The sequence below is a fragment of the Pelodiscus sinensis genome, chromosome 1 (assembly GCF_049634645.1).
Source record: "Pelodiscus sinensis isolate JC-2024 chromosome 1, ASM4963464v1, whole genome shotgun sequence".
Taxonomy (NCBI): domain Eukaryota; kingdom Metazoa; phylum Chordata; order Testudines; family Trionychidae; genus Pelodiscus; species Pelodiscus sinensis.
The window spans coordinates 119,721,460-119,746,231 of record NC_134711.1 but is presented as its reverse complement, the minus strand read 5'-3'; the positions used below and the strand labels follow the sequence as shown (position 1 = coordinate 119,746,231).

General features: G+C 42.9%; 2 protein-coding genes across 5 annotated transcripts in view; one reads left to right on the top strand and one right to left on the bottom strand.

Annotated features, from left to right (window-relative positions):
* INTS13 (integrator complex subunit 13) overlaps positions 1-2,387 on the top strand; it is a 46,702-nt gene extending 44,315 nt beyond the window's left edge. For all 4 annotated transcript variants that reach the window (XM_006127680.4, XM_006127679.4, XM_006127677.4 and 1 more), the window contains exon 17: positions 1,168-2,387. In XM_006127680.4, coding sequence (XP_006127742.1) covers positions 1,168-1,207 — 40 coding nt within the window. In that variant the 3' untranslated portion in view covers positions 1,208-2,387. The remainder of the gene's footprint in view (positions 1-1,167) is intronic.
* A 3,559-nt stretch (positions 2,388-5,946) lies between these two features.
* LOC102452653 (uncharacterized) lies at positions 5,947-19,587 on the bottom strand. Its single transcript, XM_075898864.1, has 6 exons — positions 19,324-19,587; positions 18,803-19,136; positions 16,875-17,116; positions 14,194-16,031; positions 12,794-12,937; positions 5,947-8,798 (listed from the first exon to the last, which is right to left on the bottom strand). Exons 2-6 carry the CDS (start codon positions 19,076-19,078, stop codon positions 7,627-7,629), a joined length of 3,672 nt encoding a protein of 1,223 aa, XP_075754979.1. The 5' UTR covers positions 19,079-19,136; positions 19,324-19,587; the 3' UTR covers positions 5,947-7,626.
* Positions 19,588-24,772: the final 5,185 nt, after the last annotated feature.

Genomic DNA, 24,772 nt, shown 5'->3' with positions numbered 1-24,772 from the left:
TTTTCACATCAGTGTATGGCTCTTTTAAGAGTTCTGAAATCATGCTCCATGTTTCATCGCTCACATATTCTGGAAAGCACTTCAGATTCTTAAACCTTGGGTCAGAGAACTGTAGCTATCTTCAGAAATCTGACACTGGTACCTTTGTTTTGTCTGCAGTGAAAATGCTCTTAAATTGATTAACATGTGCTGGGTTGTCATCTGAGATTGCCATAACAAAAATGTATGGCAGAATGGTAGTAAAACAGAACAGGAGACTTCTGCAGTTTTCCTCCAAAGAGTTCAGTTGAATTTAATTAACGCATTATTTTTAAATGAGCATTATCAACGTGTCCTCTGGAATGGTGGCCAAAGCATGAAGGGGCATCCAAATGTTTAGCATCTTTGGCACAAAAATAACTTGCAATGCCTGCTACAACAGTGCCATGCGAACACCTGTTCTCACTTTCAGATGGTATTGTAAATAAAAGTGGGTAGCATTATCTACTGCAAATGTAAACAAACTTGTTTGTCTTAGCGATTGACTGAACCAAGCAGTATGACTTATAGACGCTAAGATTTACATGTGTTTTTTGTTTTTGAATGTGTAAATTGCTTTTTTACGACAGATTACTCGACAGTACTTATGAGGTGAACTGAAAAATACTAGTTCTTTGGTTTATCTTTTATTTATCAAACTCTGGTTACTTTTTGTATCAAACTATAATTATTGTTTGCAAATTTTTTTTAGTAAATATCTTGGGTAAACTGCGATTATTCAACAACCTTAGAAAAAAAGTTAAATACTATTAAGGATTTGACAGAAATAGATACAGCTGTAGAGAAGAGGACCATCCACAGTCAGACACGAGTCAGTGGTTTTGTCTTGTCTTTGTTAACGACTTCTACAGTCAATGTCAGTCTTAACTGTGATTTTATATGTGCAGCTTACTGCTCATTTACCCCAGCTGTAAATGGAAAGTAGCTTGAAAACAAACTTGCCAATGGCTTAATGATTACTGCATAAATAAATCTCTGGAAAGATAGTATAGGGATTCTATACAAGTACAAAGAAATTTTTATATAAAATCAGATACTTGCCTTTTATTTTTAATAATGTGAGTGCATTACAAATAAACTATATGTGCTATAACTGACCAGTTCTCTTGTCTTATTTTTCTATTTCAGAATGGAAACAACAGAAAATGGAAAAGCCAGCCGACAATAATTTTTTTTTTTAAAGAACGAAGCTTAGCCCTGTTTCATAAATATTTTATGCTGGATTTGATATCAGCACATTTCAATAAGATTGTATAGGTCTGTTGTTTTGGTTTTACATTTTTCTGATTTTATCCTTTTTCTATTAAATGTTAAATTTGCATATTACATGCAGTGAATTGTGTGCAAATGGGATCTGACCTGATGTATTGTATCATATTTTAGGATGAAAGGATGTTTCTCTTACTACACACACAAGAAAACCTGTTAAATGATGGAATCTGTTTTTTAAGTCTGTTTAATATTAAAAAGCACAATATTCAAGCATTTTTTAAAAACTTGAGCCTTTTTCTGTTGTATTGATACATTTTAGCTCTAGATGCAACTTTTCAAGAGGTCATGGTTTAGGAGAAGAGAAATATACAAATATCTGTTGAATTCAGACTCTTAATCTGGAATTCCTTTGTTCAGAGCATGTTGTTCCAGAACAACAGTTGGGAGGTGAGGTAAAGAATGGTTTAAAACCTTCACAAAAGTATAAATGATTGGGGTGAGAGCATGAACTTTTTTTAAAAGATTAATTATTAATTCAATCAAGAGAAACACCCAGTTTGAAAACAAAGTTTTTCTAGTTACTATTTGTGCCAGAACTAACAAAACAAAGATCCTCACCTTTAGCTGGTAATGGGCTGGTACAGAGAACAGGGCCTGAACCCATTAATTACTTTCCATGCAGCAGAGTTAATCCATCTTCTCCTGGATTGACTTCCTTTTGCTTGATGGCAGCTGGAAGAAAAAACTGACTTGGATATTCTACAGTGCAAGATGTTGTCCTGTGCTCTTACATTAGGAAGAAGGGTAGCTGGTGCATAGGCTTTTGTTCTGAAAAAGTTAGTGTGTCACATAGCTAAGTTTCTTTAACTGAGCAAAGTATGAAGGCCATAAATGATGATGATGGCTGGATCAGAACACAAATATCATGTGAGTACTCCTTACTTACATTTGTAACTGCTGTCCACTTAGTGGCATAGAACATAGAAGCACAATATTGAGCTTCAAAGTGATTGTTATGTAATGTAATTACTGAGTAAATACATAGTTCTTTCCTGATATATGATGATTACTTTGTCGCCTGGTGTAATTATTAACAGATCCTATAGGTTACTTAAATAAAGAGTACTTGCATGATATTTTGTCTGTCATATTTTATATTTATGTGGAGATTGCTAAGGTTCTCAAAACTTGGTGCCACACCAATGGAATCCAGTGACCTCTGGGAGAAGAAAACAATCATTGCGCAGCACTTCATAACAGCTGGAAGAGGGAAAATGTTGACTAAAGACTCTGGGGAAAAATCTTACATTTATAAATGAGGCGTACAGATACTGAAAGTTCTCAAAGCAGACAGGACTGTTTTTTTTTTTTTTTTTTTTTTTTTTTTTTTTTTTTTTTTTTTTTTTTTTTAAATAAGGTTTGATCCTAAAGATTTCTGTAAAGCAGAGTTTCCCAACCTATGGGTCAGGACCCAAATATGGATCACCATTACATTTCAAGAGTCACCAGGTGTCTCCACAGGTGACTCTTAAGGAGCCATTTACACGTTTTTTGAATGGCCCAAGATCTCCCAAGTCTTCTTGATTCGTCAAAATGGGTTCTCATCTGGAAAAGGTTGGGAACCGCTGTTGTAAAGACTCGCTTCTTTTGAGAGTACTACAGAATCTTTAATGGCCACTGATACTCAAGTCCTTTGTTTCCACCTTTTATATGAAACACAGTATGTCCTGTAACACAGTATCTCCTAGCACCATGTTGAGGCAGTGGTTCAGTGCTGATGCAGAAACAAAAGTGCTGCCTAGAGCCTTGCAGCCTGACAGGACCAAATTACAAATATCAAGTTCAGATCCAAAGACAACCTGACTCTGTCACAATTGGGTTGAGTTGTCTGATCATCTCCCACTGGGCTGCTGCTACCTCACTCCTCTCTGTGTTGTGATGAGTGAGTGTGCCAGCAAGTCACAGCACCTCTCACTCCACAGTGCACACACAAAAGTGAGGCAGCCAGCAGGAGCAAGGCACATAGGCCCCTGTGCCACCAAACCCTTGGCAGGGGACCATCGGAGACAGAGTGCAGCCTTGGGATGTAGGGAGCAGGAAGCTTCCACCATGCCAAGTCCCAAGGATGAAGTTACAGCATTAACTTAAAAGTTTGGGAGCTATGTCAGTCACATCTTAAAGTGATTTCACATGAATTTGGGTTGGCTGTGGGCTAGTTGAGTTCAAGATTAAAATAGGGCCAAAGCAGACCTGATGCCATCCTCAGTTCTTGCAGCACCTAAAATTTTATGGCAGCTTCTCATCTTAAAACTTATTCAGCCTCAGACAGCTACCTGATGTGAACTTCCTGCTGTCTATACTGAAGACTTGGAATCTGGATGTTAAGTGTTTAAATTAAGGCTGTAAAATCCCATTTAATCGGTTAACCAGCAAAATGTAATGTTTAACCAATTAAAGGGGAGGTGAACAGCCCTCCAATCCAGCTATAGTAGGCCAGCGGGGGAACCCCCCCCCCTGCCTGTGGCACACCTGGCTGGACCTTTGTGGTCCCGTGGGGCTGGAGAAGCCCCCTGCCCACAGCGGACAGGGAGATGCTTCAGCCCCCATGGATTAACTGGAACCAGTAAGCATTACCCATTACAGGTGATGCTTACCTGTTAATCATTCAGATCCCTACTTCAATGTGAACATTAAGCATTAGTTACTTCTGTTTTGTAACAGAAACACCAAGCAGAAGTGCTTATCCTTTGTATCTGGGCATTCTCTATCTCCACTCCTGATGTTCTATAAATATTAGACTGCAAACCTAAAATATTCACGTGAATATTTAATCATAAGAAGAGAAATCCTGCATGTTCCATTAAAAACATAAACAACCTAAATAGCTACACATGATTCAGTAAAAATACTTTGCTCTTCTAGAAGACCTTCCTCAAAGTCTTTTACAAACCAATGAGCCCTGATTCTCTAAGGCACTTGAGCATATGTGTATTATTAATGATGTAAGCAATCTTTTTGAAGTAAATAAGGTGTTTGATACACTTCAAAGTGAGGCATATGCTTACATTTACTCCTGAGTTGGGGCCATGATGATTTCATTTTAAGTTTCACAACAATCCTGTGAAGTGAGCTTGTTAAATGTATTGTATGTTATATATTAATTATCTTTCTTCTTGCCTTCTGATGCATACTCAACCCCACCCTTCCCCTGCAATAGCATCTTTAAAGACTCATGGCCCCTCTCTGGAGGGATTTAATAAACTTGTATAAGGTGGACTTTTAGGGTCAAGATAGTCAAACAAGTGGACACTAAAACAGCTGGATCTTTTCGTAGAGCTGAACAAACAGCTAAGACAGCATTTTGGGCTTATCAGAAATTGAAAGTTTGGGTGACTTTCTGTCCAACCTTACCACATTTAACATGTTTTAATCTTTCAACGATGGCGCATTAATTTAAAAAAATACTAGTTTTATGCACAATGCTATATTTGATTGCTGGCAGCATGATTGAAGCTGTGCAAAAATAGATGCATCTATTGTAGTAGCACCCACAGGCCCCCATCAGGATTTTGTGCCAGATGCAGTACAAATGTGCAGGTGCATAGTCCTGGCTCTGAAGATCTTACAATCTAATTCGAAACAAGATGTGAGAGTACTGAATATGAGACAGATCAGGCATGAGGGGTAATAAGTTCCTGTGGCTGAGTAGGCTTGTTATGGACTTGACCCTGCTCCACTGAAGTCAATGGCAAAATTCCCATTCACTACAGTGGTGCAAGTTCAGGTACAGGTTGCTCAAAATCAAATATTTCCAAATCTTGTTCAGCCTACCAAACAAGAGGACCAGATCCTCAGCTGGTGCACTCTGGCATACCTCTCTTAATTTCAGTGGAACTATTCTTATTTACATCAACTGGAAACCTGGTAACCAATTGGTTGGCTTCTTGTAGGTATGTCAGCAATGGTCCTGAGGAAGAAGCTTGTGGATAGATGCAACACTATTCTACTGAACTAGTGCCCTCAGTTCATTCAGCAAATCATCCTTGATTCTAAACCAGGCTATTGCAGCCACGTTCACAATGATTCAAACTGCCATTGTGAAAAAAACACCGGTACGTATAGGGTGATACTGTCAACAATTTCAATGTTTTTTGTCCACAGTAGCGCTGTTCTAATAGTCTTCAATATAAATTAATGATACATTATTGTTTGTCTTTGGAAGTTATGTCTGGAAGTGCATTTTCCAAGAGCTTTCCACAATATATAAGCCGGTGGAAAAAGAAGGGACATTTATATGTACAGGTTGATCCTCTCTAGTCCAGCACCCTGGGGACCTGACTGGTGCTGAACCAGAGAATTTTCTAAACCACAATAAGTCAATATTGTGTAACAATATTACCAATGCTTTACGGGGCTCAATCAGGGATAAACTAGTAGCTGAGAACACTGAGAGTCTGGACTGGTGGCTGTTAAGCAAACTTTATGGGACCATAGGAAACTTGGTCACACCCAGGATAACTAAACTCATGCTGCACCCCAGATGTTGCTGGACTAGAGAGCTTCAACCTGTAGTGCCTCTTGGCGGGGGGGGGGACCAAGTCAGTCTGGGTAAATTCCATTAGCTGAAAAGCCGGTTTTGTTTATCCATGTTTTATAGCTCTATCAAGATTGTTCTTTTCATTCCATTTTTGTGTGTGTATGTTCTAAGTGCAAAATATCATTACTTTTATAAGAGTGCAGCATCAGCAGAGAACAAATAGCTATCCTACAAGGATTTACTTTGTAGCTGTTGGTATATTTAAAGGATAGACCCATCTTTTTCAACATTATAACACCCGTGGGTTGCCTTTATTTCTTTAACGTGATGCAACATTGCAGCAGAGTGCATTTCATGGATGCATCTTTCCTATAATGCTCTTTCATGTGATCCTGTGGAATTGCAAAAAGCATAAAATGGAAGGAGATGCTAATTTGAAGGAGAATTTCTACAAATCTACAGAAGTATGTGAATTAATGAACAATTTAGATATCTTATATGTTAGGTTACAAAACTGGTGTGCTTCCAGTTTGTTGCAAATACACCTTACATCGACATTCTTTCTATTATGGCATCTTTGAATATTCTGTGGCACTGGAACCTCCAGTTTCCTGAGCTGGTATGGTCTACAGTCAAGAAAGTAAGTCTGTGCAGTTTTTCATTTACATGTTTGCCCTGTGATCTTGCTTTAAAAATGCTGCTTTGTTTTTGTAGTTAGGCAGTCTGCATTGCTCTAGATCAGTGGTTCCCAACGCGGTGCCCATGGGCACCATGGCGCCCGCCAGGGCATTTGTGTGCGCCCGCCGACAACCTGAGCCGGCCCTGCCCCCGGCGCGCGGCGCACTGGAGGCCCAGGTGCACGATGTGCACCGGCGCCTGGTGCACGGGCGGCCCCAGCCCCGGGGCACATGCGGGCGTGCAGCGCCGGTGCCGGCCCCAGGCGCGCGGCTCGGGCGGCGGCGCCGGCCCCAGCCCTGGGACACATGCCGGCGCCGGGTGTAAGGGCATCCCCGCCCTGGCGTGCCCCAGTACGCGTGGCTCCGCCCCCCGGGCGCCCAGGAGCCTCTAAAGCTTGGGGACCACTGCTCTAGATGATGAAATGGAGTGAGAGTGTGAGTGTGTTTAATAAGTTTAAATATCCAGAGTCTACAGGAGTGACTCATACCCAAGTCTGAGATGAGTAACTGACAGGTGACATTTTCAAAACCAGCTAAGTCCCATTTTCAAAAATAACTTAAATATCCAGGGGCTTCATCCTACTGACTCATTGAGACTTAGGTCTGGATTTTCAAAGGTATTTAGGTTCCTAAATTCCAGGATCTGGGCCAAAGTCACTTAGGTGATTTGGAAAACGTACCAAGAGGGAATAGAAGTGCTATTTTGACCTGAAGAGGTCATTAAAATTAAGACATATAACCACTGCCTAAGTTGTATTAGTACTTGCCTCTTTTCAATTCATCTATATCAATCCGTTGCTATAAAACAAACCCCTAACCTTTTTGGTTTGTAACTTAAATCGGGGTTTTTTTTGGCATCTTGCACCAGTTGCATCTGACGAAGTGGGTCTTTGCCCACGAAAGCTTATGCTCCTACACTTCAGTTAGTCTATAAGGTGCCACAGGACTCCTCATCGCTTTTGCAGATTCAGACTAACACGGCTACCCCTCTGATACTTGCACCAATTGTTAATTCCAAAATTCTGTATTGTGACACCACCTTATAATTTGCAGGGTTTTAATACCTTTTTTCAAATTTAAAACAGAATACAACATTAAGAATCGTATTGTTCTGTGCATTTTCTTCCTAATAGACAAATATACCTCTTTTGAGACCGATTCTTAGTGTAATCTTGATTTAGGGTAATCTCTTCTGTGAATATTGCCTTGGTCACTTTGGCTAGTAATATCTGCTTCATAAAGAGGTGGGAGTTGATATCTGGGAGGCTGGAAAGGTGGTAAAGACTGGGGCAGTCTTACACTGGGCCTGCAAGTATGCTGTTGGGAAGAAGGTAGCACGGGTATCCATAACTGTGGTGACGAGGGTGAAACTTCCCGTTGAAGAACAGGTGCTTTGCGGGGTTTCAGCATGCCCATTTCCAGGTCACCATAGCCTGGTGGTCTGCCATGAAAAGTCATGGACTGTGATTCAAGAATCTTGTGATATTTATAGCAACGGTGGGCAACAATTATCAGAGTCATCACAATGGTTGCACATAAGCTAATTAGCAAGGCATTTTTAATCCGGCAATTGTTCTCTTCATTATATGTAGGGAAGGTACTGTTCAGAATCAAGGATCCATTAAATGGCTCTGGAGTGGGCAAGCAGATTCCTTCATGTGAAACATTCTCAACAATGTAAATTTTGTATTCTGGCAACATTGCCTCAGCAAAGTGTGGGCTGACATTCCCATCAGGTACTCTAAGTTTTTTCAGCACTTCCTGGATTTTGTCTCTTGAGCACAGACTCTGGGATCTGTTGGTGCTTGTACACAGAGACCTGTTGTACCACGAAATTACAGTGGACCCAGGTCTGAGGGCAGTCAGTGTGATGCTCTTAAGACTGCTAGATTTTAAATATTTAGAAAGCTTGTCAAGGAATAAACCAACCTTTTCTCTCTCTCTCAGGAAAGAGTGGTAACTATTTTTTGTTCTTATAGTATAAATGTGGCATGGGACACTGATGGGCCTCAAAAGTTCAATGGTGAGAGGTTCCCAAGCAGTCAGACCCCCTGAATCAGTGGCAGATAGTACAAACTCCTGAGGTGAATATTGAAAATCAATATTGAGTGGATAGCCAGACATGGTTTGAAGAGATGCATTAAACTGAAGCCAGCTTTCTGGCCCTGAGGGAGAGCCATCGACTGGGTTTATTCGAAGGGTCAACTGAGTTGTGTTGCCATCTTCCTGATCATAAAATGTGTCAGCGGGTACTGAAAAATCGAACTTGCATCCAATGGTTGCTGTTATCAATTTAATGGAGTTAACAACTTCAGGGGAAGTATTTGTTTGACCTACAAAGGATGAAGAAATGGAGACGGAAAGTTACAAGAAACAAACAGCTGGCTCACAGAAAACAATAATAAAGAAACCTTTACACCTTTGGCAACTAACCAGTTTTTCATAGATTTTTATCTGGGTTAAGTATGTTCTGCCCCTTCTCCATTGCATCCCCTGCTCCTTCCTTTCTCGATCACCACAAATTACTCTTTCTTCTGTAATAGGTAACTTCTACCACAAGCAAAATATGCTGGAGGAGATATATTGCATCTATGCTGAAGATACCCTTCATTCACTTCTCTCTTACCTGCTTCATTAGGAAACTATAGCATTGCACTTGTGTTTCTATAATAATCATAACTATTACCTTCTCCTTAACTGGGAGAATCACTTAATCTTACATAGCAAGGTATGATTCAACTTTAAATACTCTTTAGATAAAGATTGGCTCACATTGTTGCCTTGTCTACCCTGCAGGGTTTTTGTGCAAGAAGCCTTTTGTGGAAGAGTTCTTGTGCAAAAGTGCATCCAGACCTCAAAGCGATGTGCTTTTGCACAAGAGAATGTCCCCACTGCATGGACATGCTTGTGTAAGAAAGCTCTGATGGCCATTCGCAGAATGGCCATCAGAGCACCTGTGCTTTTTCCCGTGCTTTTTCCCATAGGGGTTTCTTGTGCAAAAACCCTTCCGAAGCGTCCACACTTGCCTTCTTGAGCAAGAGCTGTAGCGCAAAAAGGAATTATTCCTCTGAGGAGAGGAATAGCTCTACCGGCAAAACCCCTCTGTTCTGTCGATTTTTCTTGTGCAAAAATGCACTTGAAGTGTGGACGCTCTGCCGGTTTTTGCACAAAAACAACACTCATAGCCTGTGAGTGTTTCAGAAAGTGATATTGCTTTAATGAGAGTCAGAGAGCCTTCATTTTGCTTTAGTTTGGGTATTCTGGGACAGATGTACCCAATCTTAACCCCAGATTGAGCTACTTTTCTGAGTCTCCTCTAATTGCTTCTTATTGGTTTCAAGTTTGTTTTTTTTGTCTACATCTTTGAGTTTTTTATGCTAGTGTCAGTAGTTCTTTAGACCATTTAAATTGGAAGAAAGCTATTTCATATTTTAATCTGCATTAGATTGGGTGGCTATACATGCTTTTAAAATGACTGTATAACTACCACCTTGCAGGGCCATTTGAGTTCTACTTCTTGGATATTGTAGTGGAAATGCAGAAGACGATTGTGATATCGAGGCAATTAGGTGGTGTACAACAATCGTTACTTTTATACCTGCATCTCCCTTCAGGCTTGGATGCTCTACGAAGCCTTTATGCTGTTTCCTTCTCACTATTTTCTTCGTCTTAAGGAGTTAACTGCTTGCTTAAGCTGGTACAGCTTAGGAACGCACTGTTTACTTTTAACAGGCTCTACGACCCATTTCAAGGCTATCCACCTGGTCCAAGAAGAAGGGAATGTCTGGGAAGATCACATAGCTATCTATGTTGAATGTTTACTGCCTGCTAAAGCTAATTATTTGGCCTGGGAAAATAGTCGATGTATTAGCAATTTTGCCAGGTTCTCAAAACAATTGGTGTGAGTAATATAGATCCGATAGTATATAAGTGCCAAGGATATTCCTAACATTGGAACCTCGGCGTAGACCGAAGCTGCGGGAGGTGCTATGTACTGGCCACTGGGGTCTGTCCGCTGTCCTCCTTCAGGGGGTTCCCGAAAGCAGAAGGGACGTATGCATTGCATTGCATTTCGAGGTTTGCTTAGGCTTAATAAATATTGTACTTTTTTAGTAAGCATTGTATCCTATCCTAAGACTTTCTTAATAAGCATTGTACTTTACTCTGATATTAAGTGTTGTACTTTACCTTGATATTTGCTTAGTAAAATCTTTAAAACTTCACCCAATTTGTGTGCTTATTGCCTCCGAATCCTTCAAGGAAAGAACCATTGCCCCTTGGCAACACAGATATGTGTCCTTTTATTGTTCTTTTTTTTTGTCATTAGCATATGAACCACCAGTGACTGGCAGCTTTGACTAAGGAACTTCTCAAAGAAACCTGGGGCTACCTCACTTGACAGATGTTTTAACTTTAGTTTGTATTAACACCTGAAATTTTGTCAGTAGTGTACTTCAGCCAGTGTGTATGTATTGTATTTTTAAAACCACATCTATTATAAAATGTAGCTACACTTAGGGTGTAACATTTATATAGATAAATATAAAGAAATTTGTACATTGGTGTACAATGCACATATAAACTGTTACTTTCTTCTAATCAGTATTGCTACCTGACTACTACAATAAAATGTGTTTTTGTACAAAAGGTTTCATAGGGTATTGCTGCAATATACTTTGCATTGTAACCTATAAAAGGGATCATTTCCAATATCAGGCCCCATTTCTGCAATTATTTTATTCCCATGGTTTCCAGTGCAATTTTGTTTGATCTTTAAGACTTTTGCCTCTATGATGCAACCAGTTTTGGCTGTTCTCACATGTTGCTGCTTAAGACAGACTTAATTTAAATGCACTTACGTGACTAGAGTATTGTATGCAGGTCAAAGCAATAGCTGTGGTGGGGTGTCTAGGGACATATTTTAGGTGGGATTCTTTTGATTTTGGCACTTTCATGCCTACGGTTAGGCATGAAAAAAATCAACGAGCTATGAGTAGAAAGGTCATGAGGTATTTCCATATGGTGCTGACGAACAGGAGAAGGGAAGAGGAGGTAGAAAGCAGTGTAGAGCTCCAGAGGGTCCTTTGTGCATTTAGATGGCCAGTTTTTGGCGGCAGCAACTGTGTCTCACTGTATGTATGGGACTGAGCACAAAGGAACCCTGATCTCCAAACTATAGTAAAACAAGTAAATAAGGGCGGCGGGACAAGATTTTGAATTGAAGCATGAAGAACTAGGAAGGAGCCTTCTAACTGAGTCCTGGAAAATCCAGGGAGACCGAGAGATCATAGAATCATAGAATACTAGGAATGGAAGGGACCTCGAGAGATCATCGAGTCCAGTCCCCCGCCCTTATGGCAGGACCAAATAATGTCTAGATCACCTCTGATAGACATTTATATAACCTATTCTTAAATATCTCCAGAGATGGGGATTCCACAACCTCCCTGGGCAATTTATTCCAGTGTTTGACCACCCTGACAGTTAGGAACTTTTTTCTAATGTCCAACCTAAACCTCCCCTGCTGCAGTTTAAGCCCATTGCTTCTTGTTCTATCCTCAGAGGCCAAGATGAACAAGTTTTCTCCCTCCTCCTTATGACACCCTTTTAGATACCTGAAAACGGCTATCATGTCCCCCTTCAGTCTTCTCTTTTCTAAACTAAACAAACCCAGTTCTTTCAGCCTTCCTTCATAGGTCATGTTCTCTAGACCTTTAATCATTCTTGTTGCTCTTCTCTGGACCCTCTCCAATTTCTCCACATCTTTCTTGAAATGCGGTGCCCAGAACTGGACACAATACTCCAAGGCTGTGTCTACATTGGCGCGATCTTGCGCAAAAGCGGACGCTTTTATGCAAAAACATTCTGCCTGTTTACACTGGTGGGGAGTTCTTGTGCAAGAACACTGACGTTCTAATGTATGAAATCAGTGCTTCTTGCGCAAGAACTATGATGCTCCCGCTGAAGAATAAGCTCTCTTGCGCAACTGTTCTTGCGCAAGAGGCCAGTGTAGACAGTCAACATGAATTTCTTGCACAAGAAAGCCCGATAGTTAAAATGGCCATCAGAGATCTTACAAGATTAGAAAAATATATTCTAACTTCTGAATATAGTGGAGGAGCCACTCTGCATTTGAGAAACACTGAAGTTTGTTATGCTTGTGCTTTCCAAAGTAATTGTATTACTAGAGTCCTGCGTGGATACAAACTTTGTATCCCCATCTGTATTCACAAAACTGAACTGAAGATATCTGCATTGACATCTGGAAACATGGATACCCATGGGTATAAAGTGAATATCTGCAAATGTGCAGTGCTCAATGTATTACCTGGAGTTATGTCGTGAAGCACCTGTGACACAGAAAACAGAAGATGAACCCATGCAACTTCTGTAGATTGCAGTGCTTCATATGTGGGGATTGGCAAAGTGCTTGTATCTTGGTAGACCAGTGAAGAGGGCATCTGTACCAGCTCTGTGAAAAAGAAATGATTAATATTTATTACAGTGTTAGAGAAGAGAGAGTCTAGTCTTTTGTTTTGATTTGCTCCAATGTTACTAATGCTGAGGGGTTAACCATGTGATTACCAAAAAGAGAAAATCTAGTGGAGGGGAAAAATGAGTGAATGAGGTAGGAGCCATAGAATACTAGAATATGAATTTCCTCATTTGAGTGGCTTCTACCTTATTCTGCCATTGATTCACTGTGTGATCTTTGTCAAGTTATTTAATCTCTTCATCTTGATTTCCCATTCTTAAAATGGGGATAATGCCAGGTGACAACAGTAGTATTAAGTTAATACATTAATTTTTGTAAAGCATGTTGAATGTGTAAATCCATACACGTGAGACATTAACTTTATTATGCAGTGAGTTGATGTTAAAGATCACTTGGGTATCAAGTTGAACCTGAGAATAGCCAAATGTCAAATGGGAAGGGAGTAATGAAATATTTTCTTGACTCTATAGCACATGCCCTCCCCACCTCTTCTTGTAGACACTGCTGACTGAACCGTGCACTGGAATGACTGTCATTATTGGATTAAAAAGATACTTTGGAAAAGCACCAAATGGCATGTCCTTTCAAATATGGGGAGATCTTCCTAAGGTTGGGTTCTCTCCTCCACCTGTAGCCTTTGATAAATGACTGAACATTGAGAATCTCAATAATTAAAACAAAAGAAAGTTAAGCATTTTGATTGTCAAAATATTTCTATATTTTAGAGTGAATTGGGTACTTGTCAGTCTGGCCATTTTCAGCATACTGCCCCATAACCACACTTCACAAAAATGATTTTGTAAAGTGTGGTTATGGGGCAGTATGCTGAAAATGGCCAGACTGACAAGTACCCAATTCACTCTAAAATATAGAAATATTTTGACAATCAAAATGCTTAACTTTCTTTTTCTAGTATTTAAGATCTGCTACAATTATTGTTTATAGTTTGGTTTTTTTGCAGGGACACTATTATCCACAAAGTAAGCGGCATGAGCAGTAATAGTGCAAGCTTCTGGCTTCAGAAAGGTACCACCTCTAGGATTAAAGGATATACTTGAGTCTTTGAGTCCATTCTATTGCTACCCCCTCTCCTACATTGCTAAGGTTAATATTTTGATGATGGATGTGAGCTCATGTCTGCTAGAATCAAGCAAAGAATCCACCAACCTCCTACACATTAGTCAGCATTTCAATAAATACCATGAATGACAAGCCACAAACCTAAAACATACCTTGTCCATTGTGCAGATGAGAAGCAGCATTAAACATAGTCCTCATAGATGTTTCTGCAGTGTAGGATGGGATGTTTGACACTTTAATTGGCTCCAGGGTAAACACTGTGGTGTTTGGCAAAATTATTCTGGTTACAAGAGATCTGTCTGGATTTAAAACCTTTGTGCCACTAGGTAAAATGCTTGGAAAATGATTGTATGTTCTGAGTTTGCTCCTGTCATAAGAATCAAATATCTTCATTGGTCTGGACAGCTCAGAGCTTTGAAAGCCAGCAAAATCTGTAGGCAGAGAAAGCAGTGGAGCGTTATTAGGGTAGGACTGAGCTGTCAGGCTTGTTTCTTGAGCTGTTCCAGCATCACTGGGGAAAGTGCTACTTAAAATAGAAGAATCCAATATTGAGGTAACAGAGCTTGGGTTGGATGTTCTATCCCAAATCGCTGTACCTATGTGGATTATAGAAGAATCGGAGATTTCTTCTTCAGTAAATGGAAGTCTGTCTGTCTGTGGGATACTCATAAAAGACTTAGACATATATTCAAAGCCATTAAATACCTCTTGACTCAAATGACTACTTCCTGACAAAAGTAGAAACATATCATCAATGGAAGGTGTAAAATCAAATAATGCCAGGTGTAGTGAAGTAGATGTGGGTGTTGAAGGCAACTTTTCTGGAGAGGTGGTTGTACTAGATGGCATTCCATATTCAGGAAAATGGTCATAATCAGAGATGCTGTCCTTTGGATGGCTATAAACTGATGTCAATATTTCTTCTAGAAAACATGTTTGAAGTGCCGAGCTAGGAGACACTTCTGGCCAGATCAGAGGCCATTCATAACGTGTTTCTGTCATTAAAGTGTAAATGGGTCTTGAAAACTGACCTTTACCAGTTGCCTCGGTGATGTCAAAAGAAAGGACTGATAGAAAATGGTGCTGCAGTGGCTCTGATTTACTAGACTGTAAGAATGGATCCAACTCTAGTTTGTGAGATTGTGGTTGCTCTAATAAGAGTGGCATACTAGAAACAGTATTTTGCAGTCCCTTAAATTCTATTGAAAGAGAGGTTGCTGTACTTATCAAAGAGGGTGAAAGTTCAGGAAAAGCAAAAGCAGAGCGCTCTTGAAAAATAGTACTAGACATTGCTCTTTTACTTGGAAAATTCCATGATGGGTCTATTTCTAAGGCTCCTGAACTCTGTTGGCTTGTTTCAAAATGTGGAATAAGATCATTGTAATTGGTGATAGCTGTGCTCAGTTCATGGAAAAATAACCAACTCTGCATAGAGGAGACCACAGTCTCTGTGTGTAGGTAAAATAATGACTTTGGTGGCAAAGTAGTGAAGACCTCTTCTTCAGTTGGTTTTGCAATAATTTCAGTCACTTTCAGTGTTGGTGTTGGTGTAAACATTAACTGTCTGGGTTGTCTTCCTGAATGTTGTCTTTCAAATCCTTCTCTTTTAATTATTCTCCAGCCTGCAATTTCATATCCTAAGAGCTGTGAGAGACGGTGTGAATCAACATTGTGTCTTAGAACTTGAACTAGTTCTGAGAGCATTGCAAAAATTCCACATCCAACAGGCCAATAGAGCCCTATATAATGGCTTTCTAGGAAGTTGATGTGACTAGTATCTTCAGCCAATACTGTTAGGTTCCACCTGCTTCTGTGTACCAAACCCTGATATGGATTTAGGGCCAATGAAGTGGGATCCAGATGGAGATATTCTGCCATGGTGCACACCAGGTATAGGCGTTCCTGAACATCCAGCGATTCAGCTGCCGCGTGGATGATGATCTCAGCAGAGGTGACAGAACCCGTCCTTGTACACCTTTCAGAACTGATACTGAAAGTAAAGAAATGTAGACGGTAAAACCCTTCTATCAGACGGCTTTTGATGTGAAAATTCCTGTTTGAATTTAGGCTATGTCCCTTGACACACATCACTGACATGTGTAACTCTCCCCCTTTTAGCTAAATTCCTTCTTATCTGGATAAATTTCAGGTCCCCAGTCTATCCAAGTAGTATTAGAATGTAATTACAGTTGTTTAGATTTAGCTTCATGATCCCCTATCCTGATCTCACAATATACAGTTTCAGACATGCTTGTCTTTTTTTTTTTTTTCTGGGTCAGAACAGAAACTGGCTCCTTTTGTGGTGTGTCAACTGTCTGGTACTTATTCAGTTACTGAGGGGGGTTCTATTTGTTTCCAAATATATTTGCTCTTTACTTAGCATCTGCCTGTTGTCTGTTGGGAAATGAAAATCTGAAAAGTGTTTCTTCTCTTGCGCCTCTTAGTTTTCCCCTCCCCCATGTTCATTTTATTACTTTCCTCACCCCATATCTCTCTATATATTAAAAAAAAAAAACTTTTCCTGAGGGACGACAGAGTGACGTCATCACATCGCTCTGAGTACCACAGCCCCTCCCTCTGCCCTCAGCCACCCTACTTCCTCCTTCCCTCCCCTGGTACGCTGGCAGGCCGGAGTCATGTGGCCTCCTTCCTCCCCCTTGAAGGTAAATCTGACCCTGTGTCTGCCTCCTTCCATTGAACATGCATTCCCTCACCCTTTTCTTCACTTCACTTTTCCTTAATAAATAAATCCTACAGCTGGTGGATGCATCCATATTTTTTGGTGGTTTTGGCCAAATGCATTTGTTAAGTTGCCAAAATTAAAGATACTTACATATTACCCTTGGGCATGTGACTCAAACCTTTCATCTTTTCTGGGATCAAAATGCTCTCCTGAACAAGAAGAGTGAAATTTACATTAGCTGTTGGTGTTTTCTGAATGCATACATCTCCGTAGGCAGCTACATTCAGGTGGTATTCTCCACTCTTCTCGTTCACTGGCAGTCCTTGCAGTGTAGTTGTATTAGGATTATACTCCAACCATTTTGGCAATTCTGCACCACTGGCCAAAGTAAACTGTTCAATAATGGGACAAAGGATAAACTGAGTTTGAGGAGTAGCACATGGACATCACTCTTATAACTGAAAAATATATATCAAGAGTTCTATGAAGAAAAGACTAAGCTATAACAGAACCAGCTGCAGCTATCCTTAAAGATAGCTGGAAGCTATCAATAATTCATTTAATTTCATGGCAATTTTTTTTGTCTTGTTTTGCAAGATTTTATTAAGGCTAAGTTGCAATAAAACATCAGTGTTCTACATCATACATTACTTATTCAGGGCCAGTTTAATATTCAAGGAAAAATGGCTAAAGATTCTGCATTTTTGACTGGGGCACTCTCCTGTAAATACACTAAAAAGGGTAAAATTGTATAGACTAACAAAATATGTAGATGGTATCACGAGCTTTCATGGGCACAACCCACTTCTTCACTGAACTCCGGTCATCTGAAGAAGTGGGCTGTGCTCATGAAAGCTCATGATACCATCTACATGTGTTGTTTTTTAAGTGTATCCTGTACAGACTAACAACAAATGGTCTGGTAGCACTTTATAGACTTACTCGACTATCTCCTGAAGCTACTAAAAAGGGTGATCGCATTTCTAAAGACCTGTCCTCGTCTTGGCCCATCTCTTGTGTACATTCTTGGTGTTTTTCCATTACAAGGACCATCCATATTTTACTAAACTACAGTTCCACTGGAGGAGGAGTCACTTTTTTCTCCCAATAGTGTGTAATACCAAGTCTTGCACCTAACAAAAGTTAAGTTTTATCTTTCTGTCTAATGTAGACATTGTATTAAACCATTAAATGAGCAGGTCAGAGGATTTCTGGAAACACTGACATTGTTACAAAAAAAAATGTTGAGACTGCAGTCAGCAGCCATGTTTAACGCTAAAGACTGTTTAGTGCAGGGGTGGCCAACCAGTTAGACGCTAAGAGCCAAAATAGCTGTGGATAGTAGTGCAAAGAGCTATCCACCCCTCCCCCAGAGCCAGGCACCCCCAGCTCTCCTCTGCTCCAACCCAATGCACTCACTCTACCTCCCCCCCCAGAGCCTGGCACCCCCAGCTCCCACCCAATGCCCTCCCCCTCCTCCAGAGCCAGGCAATTCAGCCCCCTCCTCCCCACTCTAGCCCAATGTCCCACCCCTCTGCCAGAGCCAGGCAGCCTGAAACTTTTATTCTTTTAGTTACACCCTGGATCTCACCAGAGCTGCGGCCGCAGCCACATACTTCTCCATCCAGGCATTGGGGCATGTGCTCAGAGCAGCCATGAACAGTCCAGGTATGTGGCTCTGAATGAAAATCGAGCCCCCTCTCTGAATCCAGGACATTTTTTGTGTTTTTAAAAAGCCGGAAAAATGAGGACACGGACGTATGGTAACCCTAAGAGCCTCATTTCTCTGAGCAAAGAGCCGCAGGTGGCTTGAGAGCCACAGATTGGCCACCCCTGGTTTAGTGCCTAAAAAATATTTGGGTGTTTCTTTAATATACAATTAATGTAAGCAATATAATTGTTATGCTGAAATCCAAGTTACAGGAGGTCAGGTTTTAAAATAGTCTTATTAAAAATCCCACTCCCCGCAGGTTCTCCAGAGCGGTATTGTAATTAACTAGCAATTATTGCAAAAATCGAGAGTAAATACCTACCTTAATAATGTATTATACAGAGTAGTATATTTAACTCAGTATTACCTTGTAGTGGGTTATCTTTCCCTGAAAGGCAAATGGTGGTACTGAGTAGTAAAATACTTTCCCCATCATGGCTGTTGTGTCTGGGATGCCTTGAAGTACTTGGATCTCCACACATGTGTTATTTGAGTCCTTGGCAACCACAGCAGGCATGAATCCTGAGAAAGATACCAGTGCAAGAAGCAGTAGTGTTGGTAAAACTTGTCTCTCCAGGGACAGATGGGACTCAGAGACAAGAAACTTGTCCTCAGTACCAGTGTGTATTCTCAAGGCATCCATAGTGTGGTGTGTGTGTGTGTGTGCTAATCAGAGGCTGCAGCTTCATTGCATTGCAGAGCTGTAGGATGAAAAAAACCCGCACGTTTACAGTCAGTCAGCTGCATGTGTGAAAACAGAGAGATTTAAAGCTTCCTAAGACTTAAACTGTGTTAGTTAGAACCGACTTGTTGAATTCTAGGTGAGCATTAAACTAAAATGATTAGCTTACAGACGTCAAGCTACCTTGAAAAAGCCACAATACTCACAGTTACTGCTCAGCTCAGCTCAAAAGTCTTTCCTGAAAAACACCATAAAACACAAACAGCCTCTTATGCTTTTTAACATGGTTGCCTTTAGAGAGCGATGCTCCCATTTCTGCCTCTGTCATGAGAGAAGACCACCTGGTCTCTAGGAGATGAAATACTAGACTAGGGCCTCATGAGGGGGGCCTTCAACATATGGCTTAGAGAAGTGCCTCTGGAAACTGAGCAGTAACCTGATCTGGCAGGCTTTTTTTTATTGTAACGGGGAAAGGCATTATCATAGGGCCAGAGGCAGTTCAAGGGTTAATATGTCATTTCAGTTTCATCCCCAATGCCACCCCACTGAGGTTACTGGAGTAGCAGTGAACATGAATTAGATCCATTATGTTTTTAGGTATCTTTTTAACATTGGGGGTAAAGTATTATAAGTACCAGTATAAAATAGTTCCTGCTGATGTAGATTATGTGGCTAATGCGACGAGGAGTCCTGTGGCACCTTATAGATTAACAGATTTATTGGAGCATAAGCTTTTGTGGGCAAAGACCCACTTCATCAGATGCAGTGGGTCTTTGCCCACGAAAGCTTATGCTCCAATAAATCTGTTAGTCTATAAGGATATGTCTACACTGCATTCCTCTTTCGAGAGAGGAATGCAAATGCAGAGGAACGAAATTGCAAATGAAGCACGGATTTGAATTTCCTGCGCATCATTGCGTCAGGGCGTTATTTTGAAATATCCTATTTCAAAAAAAGAAACGCAGTCTAGACGCGGTTATTTCGAAAGGAACCCCTTCTTTCGAAATTACCCTTACTCCCTATAAAATGAGGAAGTCTAGCTCCTCTGTCAAACAGTGCTGCTCCCCAATTGGCACTGACAAAATCGGACATGCCATAGCCCCCAGCGCTTACGGGCACCTTGGCACTGAGTGAACATTTTGGCTTCCATCAGTCAGAAACAAAGCACACTCCAGCACCAGAGCCAAAGAAAGTTTCGCGTAATACACATCATATACCGTACTGAGCACCACAGCCCCATGCACTGTCTCTGCTGGTGTTGAGTGCCCTTTCACCACCACATTCTCCAAGAATCTATTAAATGAGTCCGCACTGACAGTCTTTGGAACCTAGTTTTTATTCAGCCACACCATCGTCACCAGGCACTGACCAGGAGAGCAAGTTCTCACAGCATTCCTCCCCAACAGGCTCAGTGATTTCATGGCATTCCACTCAGCACTGAGCAGCTCATCAGCCATCACCATTTCTATGGTTTAATCAGCCTTGGCTTTATCCACCTTAGCAGTTCCTACCCCAATGGCCACCTTGGGAGCCATGGAACCAGTACCGCCCCTATTCCTCCCACCATCATAATTCACCCGAGACATCAGTATCCACACCAGCACATACGGTAATGCACTCTCCACCCACCACTACACACTCCTCACCATCTCCTCCTCCACACACCTTCAGTAACAACCCAAGCTGAGGCAGTGGATGAAGATGACGATTTACCTCACTCTGACTTGCACAGTTCCCCAGTCCTCTTCTCCAGACAAAACTGTCTTCCCCTAGTCTTCCTTTCCACCAGCTTACAATCTGAAGCAATTTCAGGACTTATTCAAGCGTGTAGCTCAATCTCAGGACATTGTACTGCAGGAGGTACAGGAAAAACAACACAAACTGCTCAAGATACTCCAACCAGAGACATCCTCTAAGCTAGTGTTACCAATCAATGAGGCAATTATGGAACCATCTGAGGCACGCTGGCAAACACCAGCCTCTGTCCCTCCTCCTAACCGCAGAGCAGATAGGAAATATTTTGTCCCAGCCAAGGGGTTGGATTTTCTGTCTTCACAGTCCCATTGAATTAATTGGTCGCAGACTCTGTCCATCACAGGCCCAGACAGCCTCAGTTCAAGGCCATGTCTCATGAGAAGGAGGACAGGCAGTTTGACAGGAAAGTCTCCTGCCACTCTCCAGTTTAGAATATCAAATTACACTGCTCTCCTGCCTAACTATGACCATGCCAACTACACTAGATTACAGGAGCTCCTGCAAGATTTCCCTGAGCAAAAAAAGCCTCAGCTCCAGTCCACAATAAGAGGGCCAATCAATAGCAAAAACAGGCCTTCATACATCTATGGATGTCACCACTGTGCATCTTTCTCTTTTATTGATAAAGGGAGTAGATCCTTACCTTTCTCTGTATAAGCGGGTAAGATGGATTTATTGGGGGGTTTGGTCCTCTTTGCATGCTGTGTTCCTGGGATCTGAGCCCTCCCAGAACTGAGCTGGTTCAGCATTTGTGTTGCTCTGCAGGGGAGCAGTATCCCCAAATTTATGCCCCAGCAGGACAGGGTGGTGGGGAACCCCCAGGAGGCAGGAAGGCAGGCATCAGTGGCTTGATCAGCACACCAGGAGAGCACCCCAAGGGGATTTCTGTGAGTCATCCTGCCACAGTGAATGTGTGTAAAAGATGTTGTACTGCTCAGGTGAATCATATTAAAAACATGGAGACAGCCACCATTCTTGAAACGTGTTTACAACAGTCTATTAATGCCATTTTCTCCCTGGTGTGGATGAGACCTTTAGACGGAACGTGGACAGAAACATTGGTTTAGATCCTATCTGGGCTGATTTGGTCTTTCATCCTCCTGAGACTTCTGGTAAGTTAAGTGGTTTATTATGTGGATCTTTATTCTTGTGAATGGAGTCTCACAAACCGAGAAGCCGTCCTTCTTCACAAAGTTTCTTGAATGTGGCCAGCGGGGCTTTAATGTGGCTACTATAGCCTCCTGGGCAGAGATGGAGGAGTGGAAGAGTAGTGGTCCTTCCTTAAAATGCCCAGAGACTACAGGGGAGGGATTCAGTTCCTCCATGTTTTCAGCAGTAGGATTGCAGGGATGGGGCTTCCCTGGTTCAGCCAGAGACTCCACTGGTGGGTCTGAGCCTCCCGGCACCCTTACCCTGGCTAAGCAGGATTGCCAACTTTCTAACTGCTTAGAACAGAATACTCTTGCCACGCCCCTATCACACTCCTTCTCTAAGGCCACACCCCCGCTCCCTCCAGCCCTCCCTCCAATACTTTCTGTCCCGCACCCTGACTCAGTTTCACTGGGGCCGGGGGGTCGGAAAGGAGTGAGGGCTCGGGGGAGGAGGTGGGCTGGAGATGAGAGGGTTGAGATGCATCAGGGGGCTCTAGGCTGGGCCCAAGGTGTTTGGAGTGCAGGAGCAGGCTCAAGGCTGGGTTCTTGATGGTTAACAACCTCTGTAGGCCCTGGGCAGGGCATGTGTGGGGTAGCTCTGTGCTCCTGGAAGGAGCAGGGCCAGGCACAGCCAGATCTCAAAGCCACTCAGATCATGGTGTGCCCACCCCGCATTCGAGAGCTATGCAGAAGACCTGGTGTGGCACTCCAGTAGCAATTTAAAGGGCCCGGGGCTCCAGTCACTGCCACAGTAGCAGCGGTGCAGTCAGGAGTCCTGGGCCCCTTGGAATCAATGAGCTTTGGGGCAATTGCCCTCTTCGCCTCCCTTGTTGGCAGGCCTCACTGGGACAAGGGGTGGGAGTAGAGGGAGAGCCCCCAGCTAGGGGTGTGGCTCAGGGCTGGTGCAGCGCATGAGGGGTTGAGGTATGGGAGGGGGCTCAGGGCTGGTACCCGGCCTTGGGGTGCAGCAGGGGTTGTGGGTTGTGGGTGCTGGAAGGGAGTTTGGGTGCAGAAGAGGGTTCTGACCAGATGCAGGGAGTTCAGAGTGTGGTCTCTGGCCAAGTGGCACCTACCTCAGTTGGCTCCCTGGTAACCCTACCTCTAAGTCATGGGGCTAAGGGCATGTCCTTAACAGGCTCCCCCACCTTCAGCACGGGGGCTCTGGTGGCAGCTTCTGTGCTTGAGTCCCCCTAATGTTAACTGCTGCAGTGGGTGGTGGGCCTTCCGGCTTCAGGGCCCCCTCTAGCTCCAGCTCTGACTCTGGGCTTCACCCCAGGGTGGGAGGGCTTCAGCAGGGCCAGCCTTACTCCATGTCATGCCATGAGGCAAGGAGGGTGAACCTGGGGTATCAGGCCATGGAAGAGGCAGTGTGGGATGGAGTGGGTGCTGGTGGGCAGGAGAGGCAGCAGGACCTCGAGGTGAAGGGGGCAGTGGGAGCCAGGGGCATCTAATACAACTGTATATTATTTTATTATGAGTCTGCCCAAAAAAAGCCCCACCCTGCATCAATAAATTACATTGGTTTGGATATGTATTTGTGCATATTTATTTTATTTAAAATAAGGAAAGTCTTTAGGAAGACTTGTCAGAGTGTCCAATGGTCGGACTCTGAGCCTGCCAAAAATTTTGTTGTGAGTACCCAAGCCGGTGGCACATTTCATGAGAGCACTGATGTGCCTTGCTGTCTTCGCCAACATGTTATGGGTTTGCATTGGGCTTTGTATTAATTACCAGCCTTCCTGCCACCCTCCACTCTTATAGGTGCCTGTAGTTTAGCAATGGAAATTCTCTGGGGGTCATTTGAAAGCTACCATATAAATATAAATTAATATTAATTCATCAGTATGGCCACAGAATCTTGTGACATGGAAATGGATGCCCAGCCGCTGGAGTCCCCAATTTGTTCTGTTTGTTATAGGTGGTGTGCTGCACAGCAAAGAAATATTGAATTACCCTGTTACTTAGCTGCATGTGGCTCAGTGAACATACTTACAGCTATGCAGAGGCGTGGCGAGGGTGTTATGCCCCCAGGGGCAAAGGAAAAATTTGCGCCCTCCCCCCCCCCGGCCGCCATGTGGCACGGCCCGAACCTGGTGCACAGCTGAGGGGAACTTGTACTGCATCTTCCCCCACCCCCTACAGTTTGGGGCCGGGCTCCCGCAAGCACTAACCCGCTGGCAGGAGCAGATATAGGGCAGGGCGAACGGGGCAGCCGCCCCGGGCCCCGTGCTTCAAAAAGCCCCGCGCATGCGCCGTGGCAAAGAGGAGGCCCCGGGGAATTACGCTGCCCGGGGCCCTGCAAAACTGTCATCTGCCCCTGCCCGCCGGTGGAGATGGGGGAGGGCTGGGCTTGGAGCAGGGTCGGGCTCAGAGCAGAGAGGCAGGGAGGAGGCTCCAGCTGCCGGTGGCAGGCGGAGTAGGAGCACGTGAGCTGAAGGGATAACGGGGGAAGCAGAATGGGATTAAATTGTAGCCTCCCTAGCATGGTGCCCAGGGGCAACTGACCTACGCCATTGCCCCCCCTCCTGCAAGATCTATCATCTTATGCATGTGCAAGATCTGTGAGAGCCGTCCCATGAATCTGCAGTTAGTGTCTGTGGCGCCGGCTTCTGGGTGGTATCTCAGTGCTTCCACATTCACCTCCAAAGAGGGGGCTTCCCAAGCAGGCCTTGCTGCTGACCCCCAAAGCATCCACCCCCAAAGGTCCAGTCTCCTTTCAATGTGCCCACTTCCCAGGGCTCATTGATCT

Coding starts and splice junctions, on each gene's coding strand:
- LOC102452653 (XM_075898864.1), bottom strand. CDS start 19,078: ATGGATGCCTTGAGAATACACACTGGTACTGAGGACAAGTTTCTTGTC. Junction 16,032..16,874: donor CACATGCCCAAGGGTAATAT/GTAAGTATCTTT, acceptor CTTTACTTTCAG/TATCAGTTCTGAAAGGTGTA. Junction 8,799..12,793: donor GCTTCACGACATAACTCCAG/GTAATACATTGA, acceptor CATCCTTTGTAG/GTCAAACAAATACTTCCCCT.